This window comes from Dipteris shenzhenensis, chromosome 23 (assembly GCF_047967505.1).
Source record: "Dipteris shenzhenensis isolate YYH24624 ecotype China chromosome 23, Dip_SZ_1.0, whole genome shotgun sequence".
NCBI classification, from domain to species: Eukaryota; Viridiplantae; Streptophyta; class Polypodiopsida; order Gleicheniales; family Dipteridaceae; genus Dipteris; species Dipteris shenzhenensis.
The window spans coordinates 12992048-13007327 of record NC_141618.1 but is presented as its reverse complement, the minus strand read 5'-3'; the positions used below and the strand labels follow the sequence as shown (position 1 = coordinate 13007327).

The 15280-nt window shown below is 39.2% G+C and overlaps 1 protein-coding gene across 1 annotated transcript; it reads right to left on the bottom strand.

Annotated features, from left to right (window-relative positions):
* Positions 1-324: 324 nt before the first annotated feature.
* Positions 325-2928, bottom strand: LOC147887007 (aquaporin NIP6-1-like). The gene is made up of 5 exons (XM_087394871.1): positions 2817-2928; positions 2482-2688; positions 2081-2275; positions 726-787; positions 325-527 (listed from the first exon to the last, which is right to left on the bottom strand). The coding sequence occupies exons 1-5, from the start codon at positions 2925-2927 to the stop codon at positions 371-373; spliced, it is 732 nt and encodes a 243-aa protein (XP_087250997.1). The 5' UTR covers position 2928; the 3' UTR covers positions 325-370.
* Positions 2929-15280: the final 12352 nt, after the last annotated feature.

Genomic DNA, 15280 nt, shown 5'->3' with positions numbered 1-15280 from the left:
TTTTTGTTAGTCTAAAGTCCAAAAATCTACACAAAAAATAAAAGAGAAGAAAAATGAGCTAACAAAAAAATTTAGAAAAACAAATGGAAGACAGACTTGGCAAGCAAAGCAACACGTATGTCATCATCAATGCTCACATATAAGTAGCTATATTGGTTTTTAAAAGACACACAGAGTCTCTTGGGCAAGACCAATGCTTACTAAAATATGTCCACTAAAAGAAAAAAAAAGAGAGAAGAAAGAAAACAAGAAATAAAGAATAAAGGAAATACATAACAAGGCCATTAATAAGTCATATCAGATTATATTTGAACTTAGCTCAAATATATAACAATATGAAGTATACATGTTGATGCACATTTGTTTTGCTTTAAAAGGTATCCCTTTGAATGATTATATAAAAGAAGGCACCCATAATGGCCCCAATCATAGGTGCTACTAAGTATACCCAAATGTGTATATAATTGTTTTGCACAATAGCTGGGGCCAAAGATCTTATAGGATTCATGGAAGCTCCTGAAATTCCCCTGCATTGGCATGTAAATAAATCAGTTTGTTTTCGGTCCCACAAGGAGAAACACGTAAGATACACATATAATATTGGCATATTCCATCAGTGCTATAATTGATTCCATAGAACCAATCCTAATTTTCAATGTTTTTAAAGTAGTATAATCTCCATTTTCACACGAAATAAGATGCTAAGTACAAAAGTTTGTGCATACCCTCCCAATAGCATATTCAAAGCTACAGTCAAACCAATTGGAATCGCACCTTGTATGCCACTCTGCAATGAACCAATAACCTACTTGAGTGCTAAACATTATAAACAACCAAAATATCAAAGAAACATACAAAGAGTTCCATTATATCTCTTCACGCATAAGACAAGTGAATACTTGCTGCTTTTCCAAGCATGTAAAAATTCTTTATCCATGGAGGCTTCATAGGCTTCATAGATTATATTTGTACATAGGTTTTTCTTTTTGGACGTTTGGGTTGATTGCAATAGCTGAGGAGCTATTGATAAAGGCGACAATCAATGACGTATTAGCTGGTCCAACAATAATGGCCAAATGCCATGCATAGGGAAATCTCTATACGACTTCATATGGTGTCATGGCAATAGCTTGGCATATGTAGATCCTACCCAATATATACTATGGCAATAGCTTGGCATTTGTAGATCTTACCTATTGATGGAACCCACAAACAATTCCATCCTCCATGGAAATTGCATTATAGGAGGTTGGCTATAGCCTGTGAAGCTTTGGATTATTCTTGTCGTTTCAAAAACTCGATGCACATTTGTAGGACCTCCCTAATATATACAAGTCAAACAATAAGGTAGGATTCTTTACAATCATATCCTTGAGATCCTATAAGGACTATTTCACGATAGACCATCACTTCACTTGACTATCAATCTTTGGAAGGTGAGCTTAGGGTCCCTAAGGCATACACCATACCTCTCTCTTTGACATTAGCTTCACAACTCTCAGAATATTTCTGTGCCTGTTTTTAGGCACTCGTGAGCATCAAATAATAGAGTATCAAGGCTTGTGAATTAGGTAGATAAGGGACTCGTGTGATGGAAGGAGAGCTTAGGGAAGCAGGGTCGTTGCTTTCTTCAAAGCCATACAGCATGACTCTCTCTTTGACATTAGCTTTACACCTCTCAGAATATTCATGTGCCTGCTTTTAGGCGCTCTTGAGCTTCAAAGACCTATTTGGTCTTCAAAAGATTTACCTTCCCCGCACTCGTCCAGTAGAAAAGCAACCATCGTGACAACCAAGTAATAGAGCATCATGAAGTATAAGATCAGAATGGCAGTGTCCTTGCTTAGGAAGGCAGTGTCCCTGCTTTCTTCAAAGGCATACACAATAACCCTCTCTTAGAATATTTCTGTTTCTGTTTTTAAACCATATATGATGAATTAGGCATTCTACTGCTTCAAAGACCTACTTGGTCTTCAAAAGATCTATACCAGACAGTAGTTTCCTTCCCCCCACTTTTTTCTCTCTTTGAAAAGAGGTAGAAAAGCAACCATTTCAGAATTACAAGTAGAGGTGCACTTACATATTTTGGTTCTGTTTTCATGGCAGTGGCCACAAAGGAAAGGCCAAAGGTCAGTACCAACTCCATGACGAACGCCCGGGCTAATCCACCACAGGGTTCTGTCAATGCTACGCCGTTGCCTGCTTTGTAGAGAACCTTCGCAAGCCACGTCCCCGAAATGGCTCCCACCAACTGCCCTCCAGCGTACCAAGGTACCTGTGAATTTCCATACGCAGCCCTTTCGTTTGATCACTTCATTTCGAGCTTTTCGCTAGAAGCTGACGAATATGTTTCTCCACCATTACACCTATAATTCCCAGTTTCTTGGTTGCTAAACGCCAATGCGCAAATAAGGCCTAGGCTCAAGATGGACCCACCTGCAGATCGATCGATGTTGCGAGAAATGTGGAAAGGGCCATTACCTGGGACCACGAGAATTGCTTGGTTGCAGCAAACGCAAAACTGATTGCCGGGTTGAGGTGCGCGCCAGAGATGTGGCCTATACATGAGATTATCATTATCAAGGACAAGGCTACAGCACTCGCCTGGCCCATGATATCCAATCCAGCCATGATGGAACCGCAAGCACTGAACATAAGCAAGAACGTGCCCAACATCTCTGCGGCAACCTATCAACAGATGACGATCACAAATTCATCTCCTGAAATAGAATTGGAAATATATCCTGCATGGGTATAAATCACCAGCAGTGAAATGGGCAGCGAAATTATGCAAAGCCTGAGAGACTGTGACAGACCTGGCGTGCTTGCAAAACCTTTCCACGACTGCTGTAGAATGTGGGCAGGGTGAGCTGAAGCTGACCAGGAAAGCGCTCATCAATCAATGGCGTTTCTGCTAAAGGCTCCATGATCTCTTCTCTTGCCAAAAGATGTGTGGATATTGAGTGGGAAGCACGCACTGAAGAACGACCTGACCAAAATCAGATTGGCGGGAAAATCGTAGTACTTTTTTGTGTGTGTGGCACTTACACCCACGACGGGCTACTTTTTTTGAATGTTTTGAGAGCCGAGTGTGTGGTATTAGGCGAAAGTGAAGGTTATTGCCTGTTTTTAAACCCGCCCCGAATTCTGTGGAGAGGCACCACCGGAAAAGGAGCGTTTCTCGGTGTGGTTGTAGTTTCCGTCAGTCCCAAAAGAAGGCTCAATTGGCTCGTGGTGGCTTTAGTTGGTGCTTGGCATGGGGCCTAGAGGTTATGGAGGCAGGAAAAAATTGCTCCAAACAAGCTTCTTCAGCCGGTCCATGGGGACCAGCTCTTACATTCATTCATCTCGATCCACCCACCATGAACAAATGGACACCCACTCTTCTTGCTACAATGAAGGTGTGAAAACTTGCCCTCTAAGAGCGGCTCTACATAGCTTCAGACGGTGGGGAGGCTGCTAAGACAGCAAAGGGCTCTGCGATCAATTTTGCATCCCCACGTGTAGAAGAAAGCTAGATTTAAAAATTGTCTGCATCCTCCGGTGGCTTCACAAATGGATATTATCTTATTTTTGGTCATGTTGACTATGGCAAAGTATACCATAGAACCACACCAGATGTGTGGGGGCTCTAGCAGATGCTTTGTGTGGTTTAGTTGGGGATGCCTAACTAACCTATGTTTTTTCCATGCTAGATGGTAAGTATTGTGAGTAATTCCTTGTTAATACTGATGTCACTAGTGTTATTGGTGTTGTGTTTGATTATGGTAATTTTGAGCACGAGTATATTAGGATTGACTCATTATGCGATTCGTTCAATTGATTTTTGACAACTAATGTGATTGTGGATTGACTATAGGTAATGGAACTAATGCCGAGGATTGGGCTTAGTCTAAGGTGGCAGCTAAGGTTAGTGCACGGTGCCTGCATGCTACATGGTCATGGGCCAATTTTATATTTCTTAAGACATAAATCATTTTTTGATCAATCAAGCCCAAAGAGGCTATGAAAAAGCATCTTTTATTTTGGAGGAGAGAGGTATCAATTTGGAACCTTATGCTAGATGAGAAAGCGTGAGCCAAATGTCTAGGGGGCGAGTTTGTTCCCAGGTGGTTGTCACTATCTCTTTGTGCTTTGGTCATCTCTCTCAATTTACAAGTGGTACTTTGTGTAATGGAGGACTCCTATCTTTGAATTTAGTGGTATCAGAGAAAGGCTATGCTCTAGGCTTGTTAGAAGGAGAAAAAAAAAAATGCTTTCTCATTCAAAATTTCCAGGAGAGAGCTAGGAAGTACATGCGGTATTAAAAGACAAAGGAGAAAGAAAAAGTCAACAACTAAAGAAGTCTTGCCCAAGAGCTTTGAAAAGGAATATTATTAAAAGAAAAAAATTATAAGGATTGCATTCGTCTCGAGTAATTTTATTATAGTGGACCTTTTCTATGAACACTCCATCGGGGCAAGAAAGAAGTCGGCACAGCAGAACTTCCAAGAGTAGCTTGTAGTCACGTTAACTATTAGTCTTAAAAATTAAAAACCATAACTTGCACAGATTGTGGAAGAGGCATTTTAGTAGTAGTAATTTTGCAAATGGGTTGTTGAACGATATGGCAAGGCATTGATTAAGGATTTCAAAGCTAAATCAAAAAATTATGACTCTCTAACTGAAGAATGATCTCCACTTGCTTTCTTTTTTTGGCTTTTTTCCTTAGTCTTTTTGTTTGTCAGCTATAGTGATTGAACTACTTGTAAAGCACTCTGTCTTGTCAAATGTTATAAGTCACATTAGCCTAGCCATAATTTTTAAGAGATTCTTCCCTTATAATTAATGTGCACATCTCCATTGAAGAAAAGGAAGAGATTTCCTCTAAGTGGTCGAACCAATTAGAGCTAGAGTATTCTACACAATAGCATTAAGTCCACCAAGTACCACACATTGGATTTGTCAGTCCCAAGATTTTGTAATGGCAATCCTAAATCCTAAAGCTATACAATGGTAACACCATAAAATCTCACCCATGACACCCGATGCAATTTATTGGCCTAGCAGGTCAAATCTTGTAACAGTTTATCAACATTTCTCTCTTCTATTTGCCTTTGCCCTTAGTCCCTTATCTGCTTGTGCTAGTGAGCTTTGTAGCTCTAGCTTTCAAGTCCTTTTACTCATATATCATGGCCTATTTGCAATAATATTCTATAGATGATGAGGAAAATCTACAACCAAAGTGGGAAGTTTAAGCTCCTAGGATGCCTGAAGCATTGTTGTGGTCAACTACAATAAACACACTACTCAAAAATTCTTGGACTTTCTTGAATTATTTTGAATTTTATTTTGAAATGGTCACCTCCACTTTATATCACTTGGTAAACACCAAAACTAGATAAATTTACAACACTACATCCAATGTAATTAAATGCTCCTATAAACAAATTAGAGCAAAATGGTTGTAATAGCTTGTGTGATGCGTGAGAGAGAGAGGTTCAAATTTTGAGTAGGCATGCCTCTGATCCTTTTAACTCATGTTGCTATCATCACGACGTTCGACTACGATTACGACTATTGACATCCAAGTAATATGCCAATATCTTATCCATTCGTGAGACTTATTCGTGCGATTCCTAGCGAAACTCTAAATTTTTTTCTCATAAAAAGTTCAAATCTTTATTTTTATTAGGACATATAGAATTTTAACACCAATATAAAATTTCTCTTCTTAACAAAACTAACATGAATACATCATCCATGAATGGTGTATCTATACACCACCTATATGTTGAATTCACCAAATGTAATTTTGGGGTTTACTACATCATTATGGAATGGAGGGTTACCACTTGCAAATTTGGTGAATTTCTTTTGTGTGGAGGAGACAATGTATCCATGATGTATTGAGTGGAGATCACATTAGGGAAAAAGGGAACTCATTTTGGGGCCCTGTAAGAAATTCACTATTTTTTGATTTATTTCTCTCCTAAAAGACCTCAAAAATAGTAAAATACGGAAACGTGGCTCAGATTTGTCAGTAAGGACTACAGAACTGTCAATTCAAAAAGGAATAAGATAATCTTTTGTCTGACTAACACGATTTTGTATTAAATATCCTCTTAGATTTTTTTTTGTTTACCAAAGATTCCGCATCTCTTTGGCCGACGTGTGCAGGTCTTTCATTAAGAGTCCATCACTGAACTTAGTGATTGCAAGTTTTCAAAATATTCACATGGATACCGCCACACTTCCACGATTCATGTTACAAAACGACTATGAGATTGATAAACAAACTTCGCAACCTCAGGAGCACAAAAAATGGCCGATACTAGTGAGTCACTATCTCAGAAGAAGCGATTACACCATCTTCACATCGACTTAGAAGAACAATATGCTCCAGCACAAAAAAGACGAAAGGATACGGTGCTGAATGCTCAACAGCGGGAAAATATGAGAAGAGAAGGGCTTCAACATATTGACTTATGGTGCGACGGAAGCATATATCCAAAATGTCAAGTAAAAAACTCTACACCTCCATTTGTCAATCCCACCACATTACTGAGGTTTGCCGGCGATGGACAAAATGGACTTCTTGGTTATATTTCAGCGCAATCTGCATTTGCGGAAACGTATAAAATGATGTACCTATAAGAAAAGGGGGCCAAGATGGAGGAGATAGCCATTCGTGCAAAATTGGAGCAGCAGTTGCAGAATGAAATCGAGGAGCATTCAAAGAGTAAAAAAGAATTGACAAGAGCAAGAAAGAAGAGAACCGTGCTTGGAGACAGACAACGTAGCAGGAAGATTAAAAACATTGCAAATTTGAAGGCTGGGACTGGTGGATGCAAGCGACGAATTCAGGAAGCAAGGTTAGATTGAAATTCATCATTTTGTATACTCAAAAAGGCTCTCTTCCAGACTATATCTATTTCGTTGATTGTCGCAAAATAAGAATGGAGGTGCTGAATAATATAGTCATATAATGTTGTTATTACAGGAAATTATTGGAGCCTGCAAAAGAAAATATGGACCCGAACCTTCTTCCTGTTAAACAAATGAAAGGATTGCTTTCTTGCGGTGTAGCAAAAGGTTTGATTGAGGAAAAAAAATACAAAACAGTCAAACGCAATGTTGTAGAGGACTTTGTATCCAATAATCAAGTTGATGGCACTATAATCCAAGAGGCTCTTGATGTTAGTGGAGTTAGCAGGAAGGGATATAGTTCGATTTTCCATGCGATATCCTCAACTTTGAAAGATCAAAGGATTAAACGAGTTTTACTGCCAAATCCAGCAACCGTGTGGAGGATAAGAGGTCATTTGAATGAAAGTATAGATGAATTTATTGGGCAGTATATCCATATTGAAGAAATATTTCATGGTGTTAAAGGAACCACTGTGTATGATCCTTGGAACAATATATTTTTAGATCTGCAACAACTTCAAAAAAGAATGGTCGAGTTTTATGGAATAACATTTGAGGAGTGCAAAGGCATTTTGAAATTTGTTATCAAACTGGATGAGTGTGAGGTTGTAAAGGAAAAGAAAATGGAAAGAGTTACTATTACATTGATGAATGGAGCGATTGATACATCATTGACTGAAGCGAGTTCGAAGTATTTTAGTGTGCAGTCAGAGAAACACATATGGTGGTTAGGCTCGTTCCAGGTATGATCATGGGCTGTTTTATACTTGATTTTGATCATTGTTATCAAATCTGATATAGTAATACTTTTGTTTTCTATAATCTCGCAGGTGAAGACCGAAGACCATGAAACACTAGATTGGGTGTTTCATCACACGGAAATACCAACAATAATCAAAAGACAAGTGCAAGGCGAGAATCTCCATGTTGCAGGAAAAGGTGATTTTCAAGTCGAGTGGCACATGGCCGGGGATCTTAAAACACTTAAGTGCATGTATAACATTAGTAAAGGAGGCAACTCAAAGTCTCCTTGTCTTTACTGCAAAGAATCAGCTCAAGTAATGGATTCAAAATGGTGGAAGAGAGCACCTAATAGAGATAAAGTTGACCCTGACTTCAAGGCCATTCTAGACATTCCACTATGTAATGTTCACATCTGCACATTGCATGGTCTATGTCGAATTATTGAGAAATTGGTATTTTTATATATTGGATTTGCTTGGAAACTCCGTCCCGAAAAAAATAGAAAGGATGCTCTTCAAGCATTGGAAAAAGTGTTATCCGATATAGGTCTGCATGGAGGAGATGTTCAAATCACAAAGGATTTTAAAAAGTCTACCAATGGCAAGGAGGTACCAATCAAGCCCTCTATTGGTGGTGTTAAGGCAAGAAGATTCTTGTCTCGACCCAAACACATTAAGCAAGTAAGGCAAGGTAGAGCAGTTTCAAAGATTAATTATGGATTGTGGAAGCAAGTCCATAATGCTGTGAAAGATCATGAGGCTGATGGGGAAGCACGAAATAGGAAGGCAGAGGTGTGGAGGTCTCTTGATCAACTCTTCATGTTCTGTGACAAAGTAACATGGACAAAGAGTGATTACAAGAACTTTGAGGAGGCAATTAAACATTTTGGGAAGTCAATGAAAGACGCGTGGACAGCCTGCAATATAACTCACTACATGGTAAGGTTCTGTCTTTTTCTTTTACTTAAGTGTGATCCTCTTTTTTTTATTACTTACTATGCATTCTTATGTCTTACAGCATATCATATACAACCACCTTCCCTATTTTGTCAAAAAGTATGGATGCCCAGCTATTTGGTCTACCCAAGGCATGGAGAAGTCTCACTACATGGCACGTAATGCATTTTTTAGACACACACAACACTATGGAGGGAGTCAGAAGGCGAATAGTCTGAAGGAAGTCTTCCAATGGTTTTACCGAGGCATACTACAAAGGCTGCATGCTAAAAGAAAAGTTGCTAGCTCCAAAATCAAGCTTGCTTTTCTTCTAGCCCAAAAGCAAAGACGAAGACAAGCTCTAGACAATTCAATTGCAGCAGAGAGACATAGACAGTGGAGGGAATCGAAGATATTTAGAAACCATAAATGGACAAGTAAACATGAATAGGACTCATTTGTAACATATTGGGGTTATGTCCACATGTTTTCAAACTCATTCAATATAAATTTTTTTAGTGGAACAAGTGACTCTTGGTGTTATGCATGAAAAAAATTTCAATGTGAAACATATGATCTGAACTTAATACAATTTGTTTACAATTTCAATATATTGTTCATTTAATATTTAACGACACCACTCTATGTAAATATACAAATCATTTCATCATCAACTTATTAATCATTTATACAAGATCATACCAGATATCAAAGACTTTATACAAATCAGTTCAAATTTAATATAATGTTTGTGCTATATTCGATGACTAAATCCTATTTCTCCCAGGGCCTGTTCATCGGAACTCTCTTTTTGATCTTGATTGGAGTCTTTTTCTTCTTTATTGGCTTGATGTTGACTGTCTCTTTATCCTTTTCTTCAGCTCTCTCCACCTGTTCCTCTTCTTGGATTGTGTGGCCTGATGCAATCATGGGTGGCTCTCGAAACCTTACAAGCTGGTGTTTTCCATAGCCCTCCAGATATTTGGGGTCCTTAACACCACATGCTAATGCATAAGAAGTGTAAGACAAAAAGTAAGCGGCCCTAGAGGCCTGCTTATTCACATAATCTCCAAATATATCTATGGCAGACAACCTCTCTATCAAAATGATCTTTTCCTTTTGCCATGAAAGAGCATGTCCACCTAAAGCCCTGGACAAACATTTTAGGAAGTAAACAATGGCTTCTCCATTGGTGCTCAACTGCCTATGGTAAATCAAGATCTTGGCACTGCCTAGATCATGAATATAATGAGCTAGGCCTGACATTTTGCCAAACCCAACCTGCCTGCTTCCACTTGATCTCTGGAGGAATGTGTCATCCTCAATTTGTAGCTGCAACATATCAAAGGATTGGAGTGAGACAATACACAACCTACAAAACTAAAGTTAAGCAGAAGTCAAAGTATATGATTTGAAGTACCTTCTCATTTTCATCAGCAACAAGCAGTTCATCTTTCCAAAGATTTATCCCTCTCCCTTCTTGTACAGCCTCTTCTCTAGTCTTTTCTGTGTATAGAGCTGGGAGATTCATAGCTTCCTGTGTGAGCTGGAAGGCAGCTTCATCTGGCTCTTGGAACTTTTCAGCCTCTTTGAAACAAAATGAAAGGGCCTCTACAGGATCAAACATTGTTTCCAAAGCCAGAAGTGATTGGTCATCCTCTATGCCAACCTCCTTGTCAAGCCTTGAAGCCTGGGCAATAAGGGAAATGGCATAGTCCTCCCTCAAATCAAACATATACTCTATATCATGGAGGAAAACATAATCCTTTCCACCAATCAACACACCTGGAAGCATGGGCACTGCATAGTTGCTGCTTTGAACATCAAAATCTTCAACTGGCTCTGCTCCCCTCAGAGTTTTATTCCTCAGTTGAACAAGGTCAAGAGCAGCCACTTGCAGCCCCTCATCCTGAAGGTTGATATCTTCTTCTTGCTCTGCCATTTCAGAGCCCAAAGAAACATCCTCCTTTTCAGAAGCTTCAGATGTGTCTTCTTCTTCTGTTTCCTGCCCTTGTTCATCCAAAGACTCCTGACTGAAGACAATGTACATGAGAAATGCCATGCTCTCCTCCAGCACTCTGCACTTTCTGGTGTGCAAAGTACAGTTGAATTTATAGTGATCAGGCAGGCTGTCAAATCTTCTGCTCACATGGTACCTCAGCCTGTCATTGGAGACAATATGATTAATGTGCACAAAAACCTTTTCACCTCCCACAATTCTTCCTGCCTCTGTCAGTTCTTTGAAGGCATCCCAATAGTCTGAAAGAAAATCTTTGTGTTGCTCCAGTACAGAGCTCATTGAGAACTCCATGTTGAAAATACTGTGGTATAAATGGAAGTTACTCTGAGCCTTGCATTTGTGAAGAAACTCAAATAGGAGCAAATCTGGAGAACTGTCCTCTTCTGGTTCCATTTGTTTTTTGCTGGAAGAATCAGCACTCTGCTCCAGCCTCTTCTTTTTGCCTGTTCAAAAACTTATATACTATGAATTCTATATGCTGACATAAGCAATCAGTGAGTGTATTGTATATCACCAGATAATTCCTTCATGACATCTCATTACTCACCTGGTGATTGCTGAGGTTTTATTATAGCAGCAGAAAAGTCCAGCTTCCTCTTGAAAGGTGGGGCCTGGGAGCCAGCTGTTCCAAAACAAAAACATTTCTCATCATCAAGGAAGATCTCCACAGGGCTAAAGGTAGCAAATTAATGAGGTAGAAGTGAGAAACAAATAATACACAGGAATTTGCAGCAAAATGCGATATGGGCTGTTTAGAGAATTGTAAACCACCCTCCTCGCATTTTGTTGCAAATTCTCAAATTCTGGTCATGTGCATGTCAAATCAAGAACTTGGTTCATCTCAGTGATTCCTGGACACTATGATCTCATATACAAGAGAAATAATGGAATGAGTGATACTATTCATGAGGAATGTGTCAACAACAGGAATTTGCAGCAAAATGCGATATGGGCTGTTTAGAGAACTATAAACCACTCTCCTCGCATTTTGTTGCAAATTCTCAAGTTCTGTTCATGTGCATGTCAAATCAAGCACTTGGATCATTTTAGTGATTCCTGGACACTATGCTCTCATATGCAAGAGAAAAAATGGAATGAATGAAAATTTTCATGAGCAAGGAGTCCACAAGAGGAATTTGCAGCAAAATGCGAGATGGGCTGTTTAGAGAATTCCAAACCACTCTCCTCGCATTTTGTTGCAAATTTCTTGGTTCTGTTCATATCAACCTACAATCTAATTTCTGGGTGATTTACCACATTGTGGAAGAAGGATGGAGCTGAGTGAAGACATTGGGACATAAAAAATCCAATGGCTGGAAGAAATAAATGTTGAAAAACATTGAAACCAAACTAGAACTCTAACCTTTTTTTTCCTTTTCCATGCTGAATGAGTTGCTTTGGTGAATCTCCTGCTCTTTCTCTATCTTGAACCTTGCACTCTAGGTAATCTGGAGATCTGAGGCAGGTTGCAGTCTGGATGGAGTGTGCTGGGTAGGAGAGAATCAGAGAGAAAGGATCAGGAGAGAGTCGTGGCAGGGATGAGAGATTGGAATCCAGGGGAGGGAAAAGTGGTTGTGGTATTCATGATGAAATAATGAATGGCACAAGTTCCAAGGAATAAAGTGTACTTTCACACGTGCCAGATTTCAAACTCCAAGAGATCTGGGTCCCATCCACACGTGTGAAAAACGACTAGATTCCACACGTGTGGGATTTAGTGATTCTTTAATTCTATTTGCACTTCTTTGTGGTATCCTGTTTTAGAACTCTTGCCCTCCAATCTCTGCTCTCTTGCCTCTGCAGCGTCAGCATCTTGTCCAGCAGCACAGAATCATCCTCAGCACAGATTACTCCTCAGCAGCACAGCACATCCACAGATAGACTCCAGGTCAGGAACAATGGGTTCTCCCCTTAGTCTCTGCAATCTTTTTGCTTAAAATAATCAAAATACATACTGTATGGAAATGCATAGACTCAAACCAAGACAAAGAAATCACTGTGGGAAAGCAGATCTTCAAGTGTGGTATTTGCATGTGATCTTCTTGCATAACCTCCATTCATACTGTATTTGGTTGGAGAAACATAGAAATCACTGCAGGAGTGCACCAGCATGTCATTTAGAAAATTTGCAGCAAAATGCGATGTGGACCTGTTTGAAATTCCAAACTGCTCATATCGCATTTTATTGCAAATTTCTCTATTTGGCTTCTTCCACCATGTGATTGCCTTCTTTGTGAGAACATGTTCTGGTTTTTTGACTTCCATAGCTGTAGTCTGCTTGCATAAACTCCATTCATATTGTATTTGGCTGGAGAGACAAAGAAATCACTGTAGAAGTTCACCAGCATGTCATTTCAGAAATTTGCTGCAAAATGCGATGTGGACCTGTTTGAAATTCCAAACTGCTCATATCGCATTTTATTGCAAATTTGTCTATTTGGCTTCTTCCACCTCTGTGATTGCCTTTTCTTCATGAGAACATGTCTGGTTTTGTGACTCTCCTTAGTCTCTGCAATCTTCTTGCCTAAAATAGAAAAATTACATCCTATATGGAAATGCATAGGCTCAAACCAAGACAGAGAAATCACTGGAGGAATGCAGATTTTCAAGTGTGATATTTGCATGTGATCTTCTTGGATGACCTCCATTCATACTGTATTTGGTTGGAGAAACATAGAAATCACTGTAGGAGTGCACCAACATTTCATTTAAAAAATTTGCAGCAAAATGCGATGTGGACCTGTTTGAAATTCCAAACTGCTCATATCGCATTTTATTGCAAATTTCTCTATTTGGCTTCTACCACCCCTGTGATTGCCTTTTCTTTGTTAGAACATGTTCTTCATGTCTTTGATCTCTTTCCAATCCTTTGTATGCAGTTTTTCAGAGTGATGGCAAGGACCAAATCAACTGCAAGGCAAGTTGGCAAAGGACCAGGTCTTGCAGCAACAGCAGCTGGGATAGGTTCCAAGAAGTTTAGTGTGCCTCCAAAGGGAAGAGCTTCACATGGCAGGAAGGGTAAGCCAATGCGCTTGCTCAAGCAAAAGGCCAAAAGATTGAATAAGGGTGCAGGTGTGCTTAGGGAAATAAGGAGGCAACAGAAAGCCATAGGTTTTGCAATACCCAAAGCACCCTTTCAAAGACTGGTGAGAGAAATTTGTGACAGTTGGAACCTTGGGTTCAGGTGGAATAGAACTGCCATTCTTTCCTTGCAGGAAATGGCAGAGGATTACCTGGAGAAATATTTTGAGGATGCAATGCTTGTAGCAGCCCATGCTCACAGGGTGACTTTGATGGCCAAAGATTTCAACACTTTGTCCAGAGTGAGATGGAGATATGACAAGCTGGTTCATCCTGTGGAATGGCAGGACATCAAAATGAGAGATATATTGCTAATTCCACCCACAAGGAAGGTCAAGGTTGATGAGGTAAAGGTTGTTGAGGTAACACACTCAAAGAACACCAGAGGGAAGGCTGCTTATGAGGACTCACTGAAGCAGCAAGTAAAAGAAACAAAATCTGTGATAGATGTGGAAACTGGAAAGAAGGAGCTACACATACATAGAAGGTTGAAGGAGCTGGGCCCTGATGTTGTTGTACATATTGAGGATGAAGTTTCAGTGAATGATTTTGATTTGACAAAACAATGCTTAGCAGCATTGGCTAACAAGAATGAGTATTGCTCAGATACTCTCATTCTTGCAATGCTCTAGTAAGTGTCTTTAAATTTTACATTTTTTGCAAATCAATCCTCCTTGTAACTCTTTTATAACCTACCCTAATTATGTTCTGATCCTATGCAGCATGATGAGAAGCTGGCTTCATCCCTCTGTACAACATACAGTCCATATTGTTGATCCAGCCATTTCTTCTAGATTAAGAGATGCAAAAGAGACTCCCATGAGTATTTCCAGCTGGTTCAAACACTGCAATTTTGAAGTAATTGACATTTTGCTACTTCCATATCATAGCAGGTATGTGGGTGACTACTTCTTTTAAGATTCTTCTTTAATATTGGGAACTCTTGTAGCCTTTCATTTGCTTATGCTTTTTTCCTTATGCAGTGACCACTGGAGTTTTGTGTCTATTGACATCCAGCAGAAGCAGTGCTTTCTATTCAACTCTCTAAAAAACACACACAGAGAGCTGAAATTGTAAGTACTGTGTGTGCTTTTTGAACTCAAAACTTTATTATTTTGATACCATACTAACTAAATTATACATATTGCAGTTGTATTAGAAGGCTATTAGATGCATTGGATCATTGTCCTCCAAATGTCTCTCTGTTGGATTCAATAGAGCCATTAAGTCTAGAGGTAAAAAGTCTATTAAATGCTATGTCTTTGAACTTATTGAATAATTTTGTTTTGTGCTGATGCTCACAGTTTCTAACATTTTTTTCTAACTGTCCAGACACCACAACAAAATGATTCAAGTAGTTGTGGATGGAGGTTGCTGATCAATGCAAAATATATACTTTCAAGCTACTTTGAAAAGGAACAGCCAGATATGGTAAGGAAAAATACTTTTCATTTAGCTTGAATATAATTCATAATGATACAAAGTGTTCTAAATTATCCTCTGCCATTGCAGATGAAAGAGGATAGCTTCAGCCCCAACTATGTACATAATTTTAGAGCTCATACAATTTTGAGGTTTTTGAGCTATGCCT

Coding starts and splice junctions, on each gene's coding strand:
- LOC147887007 (XM_087394871.1), bottom strand. CDS start 2,927: ATGGAGCCTTTAGCAGAAACGCCATTGATTGATGAGCGCTTTCCTGGT. Junction 2,689..2,816: donor AGGTTTTGCAAGCACGCCAG/GTCTGTCACAGT, acceptor ATCTGTTGATAG/GTTGCCGCAGAGATGTTGGG. Junction 528..725: donor TTGAATATGCTATTGGGAGG/GTATGCACAAAC, acceptor ATGCCAATGCAG/GGGAATTTCAGGAGCTTCCA.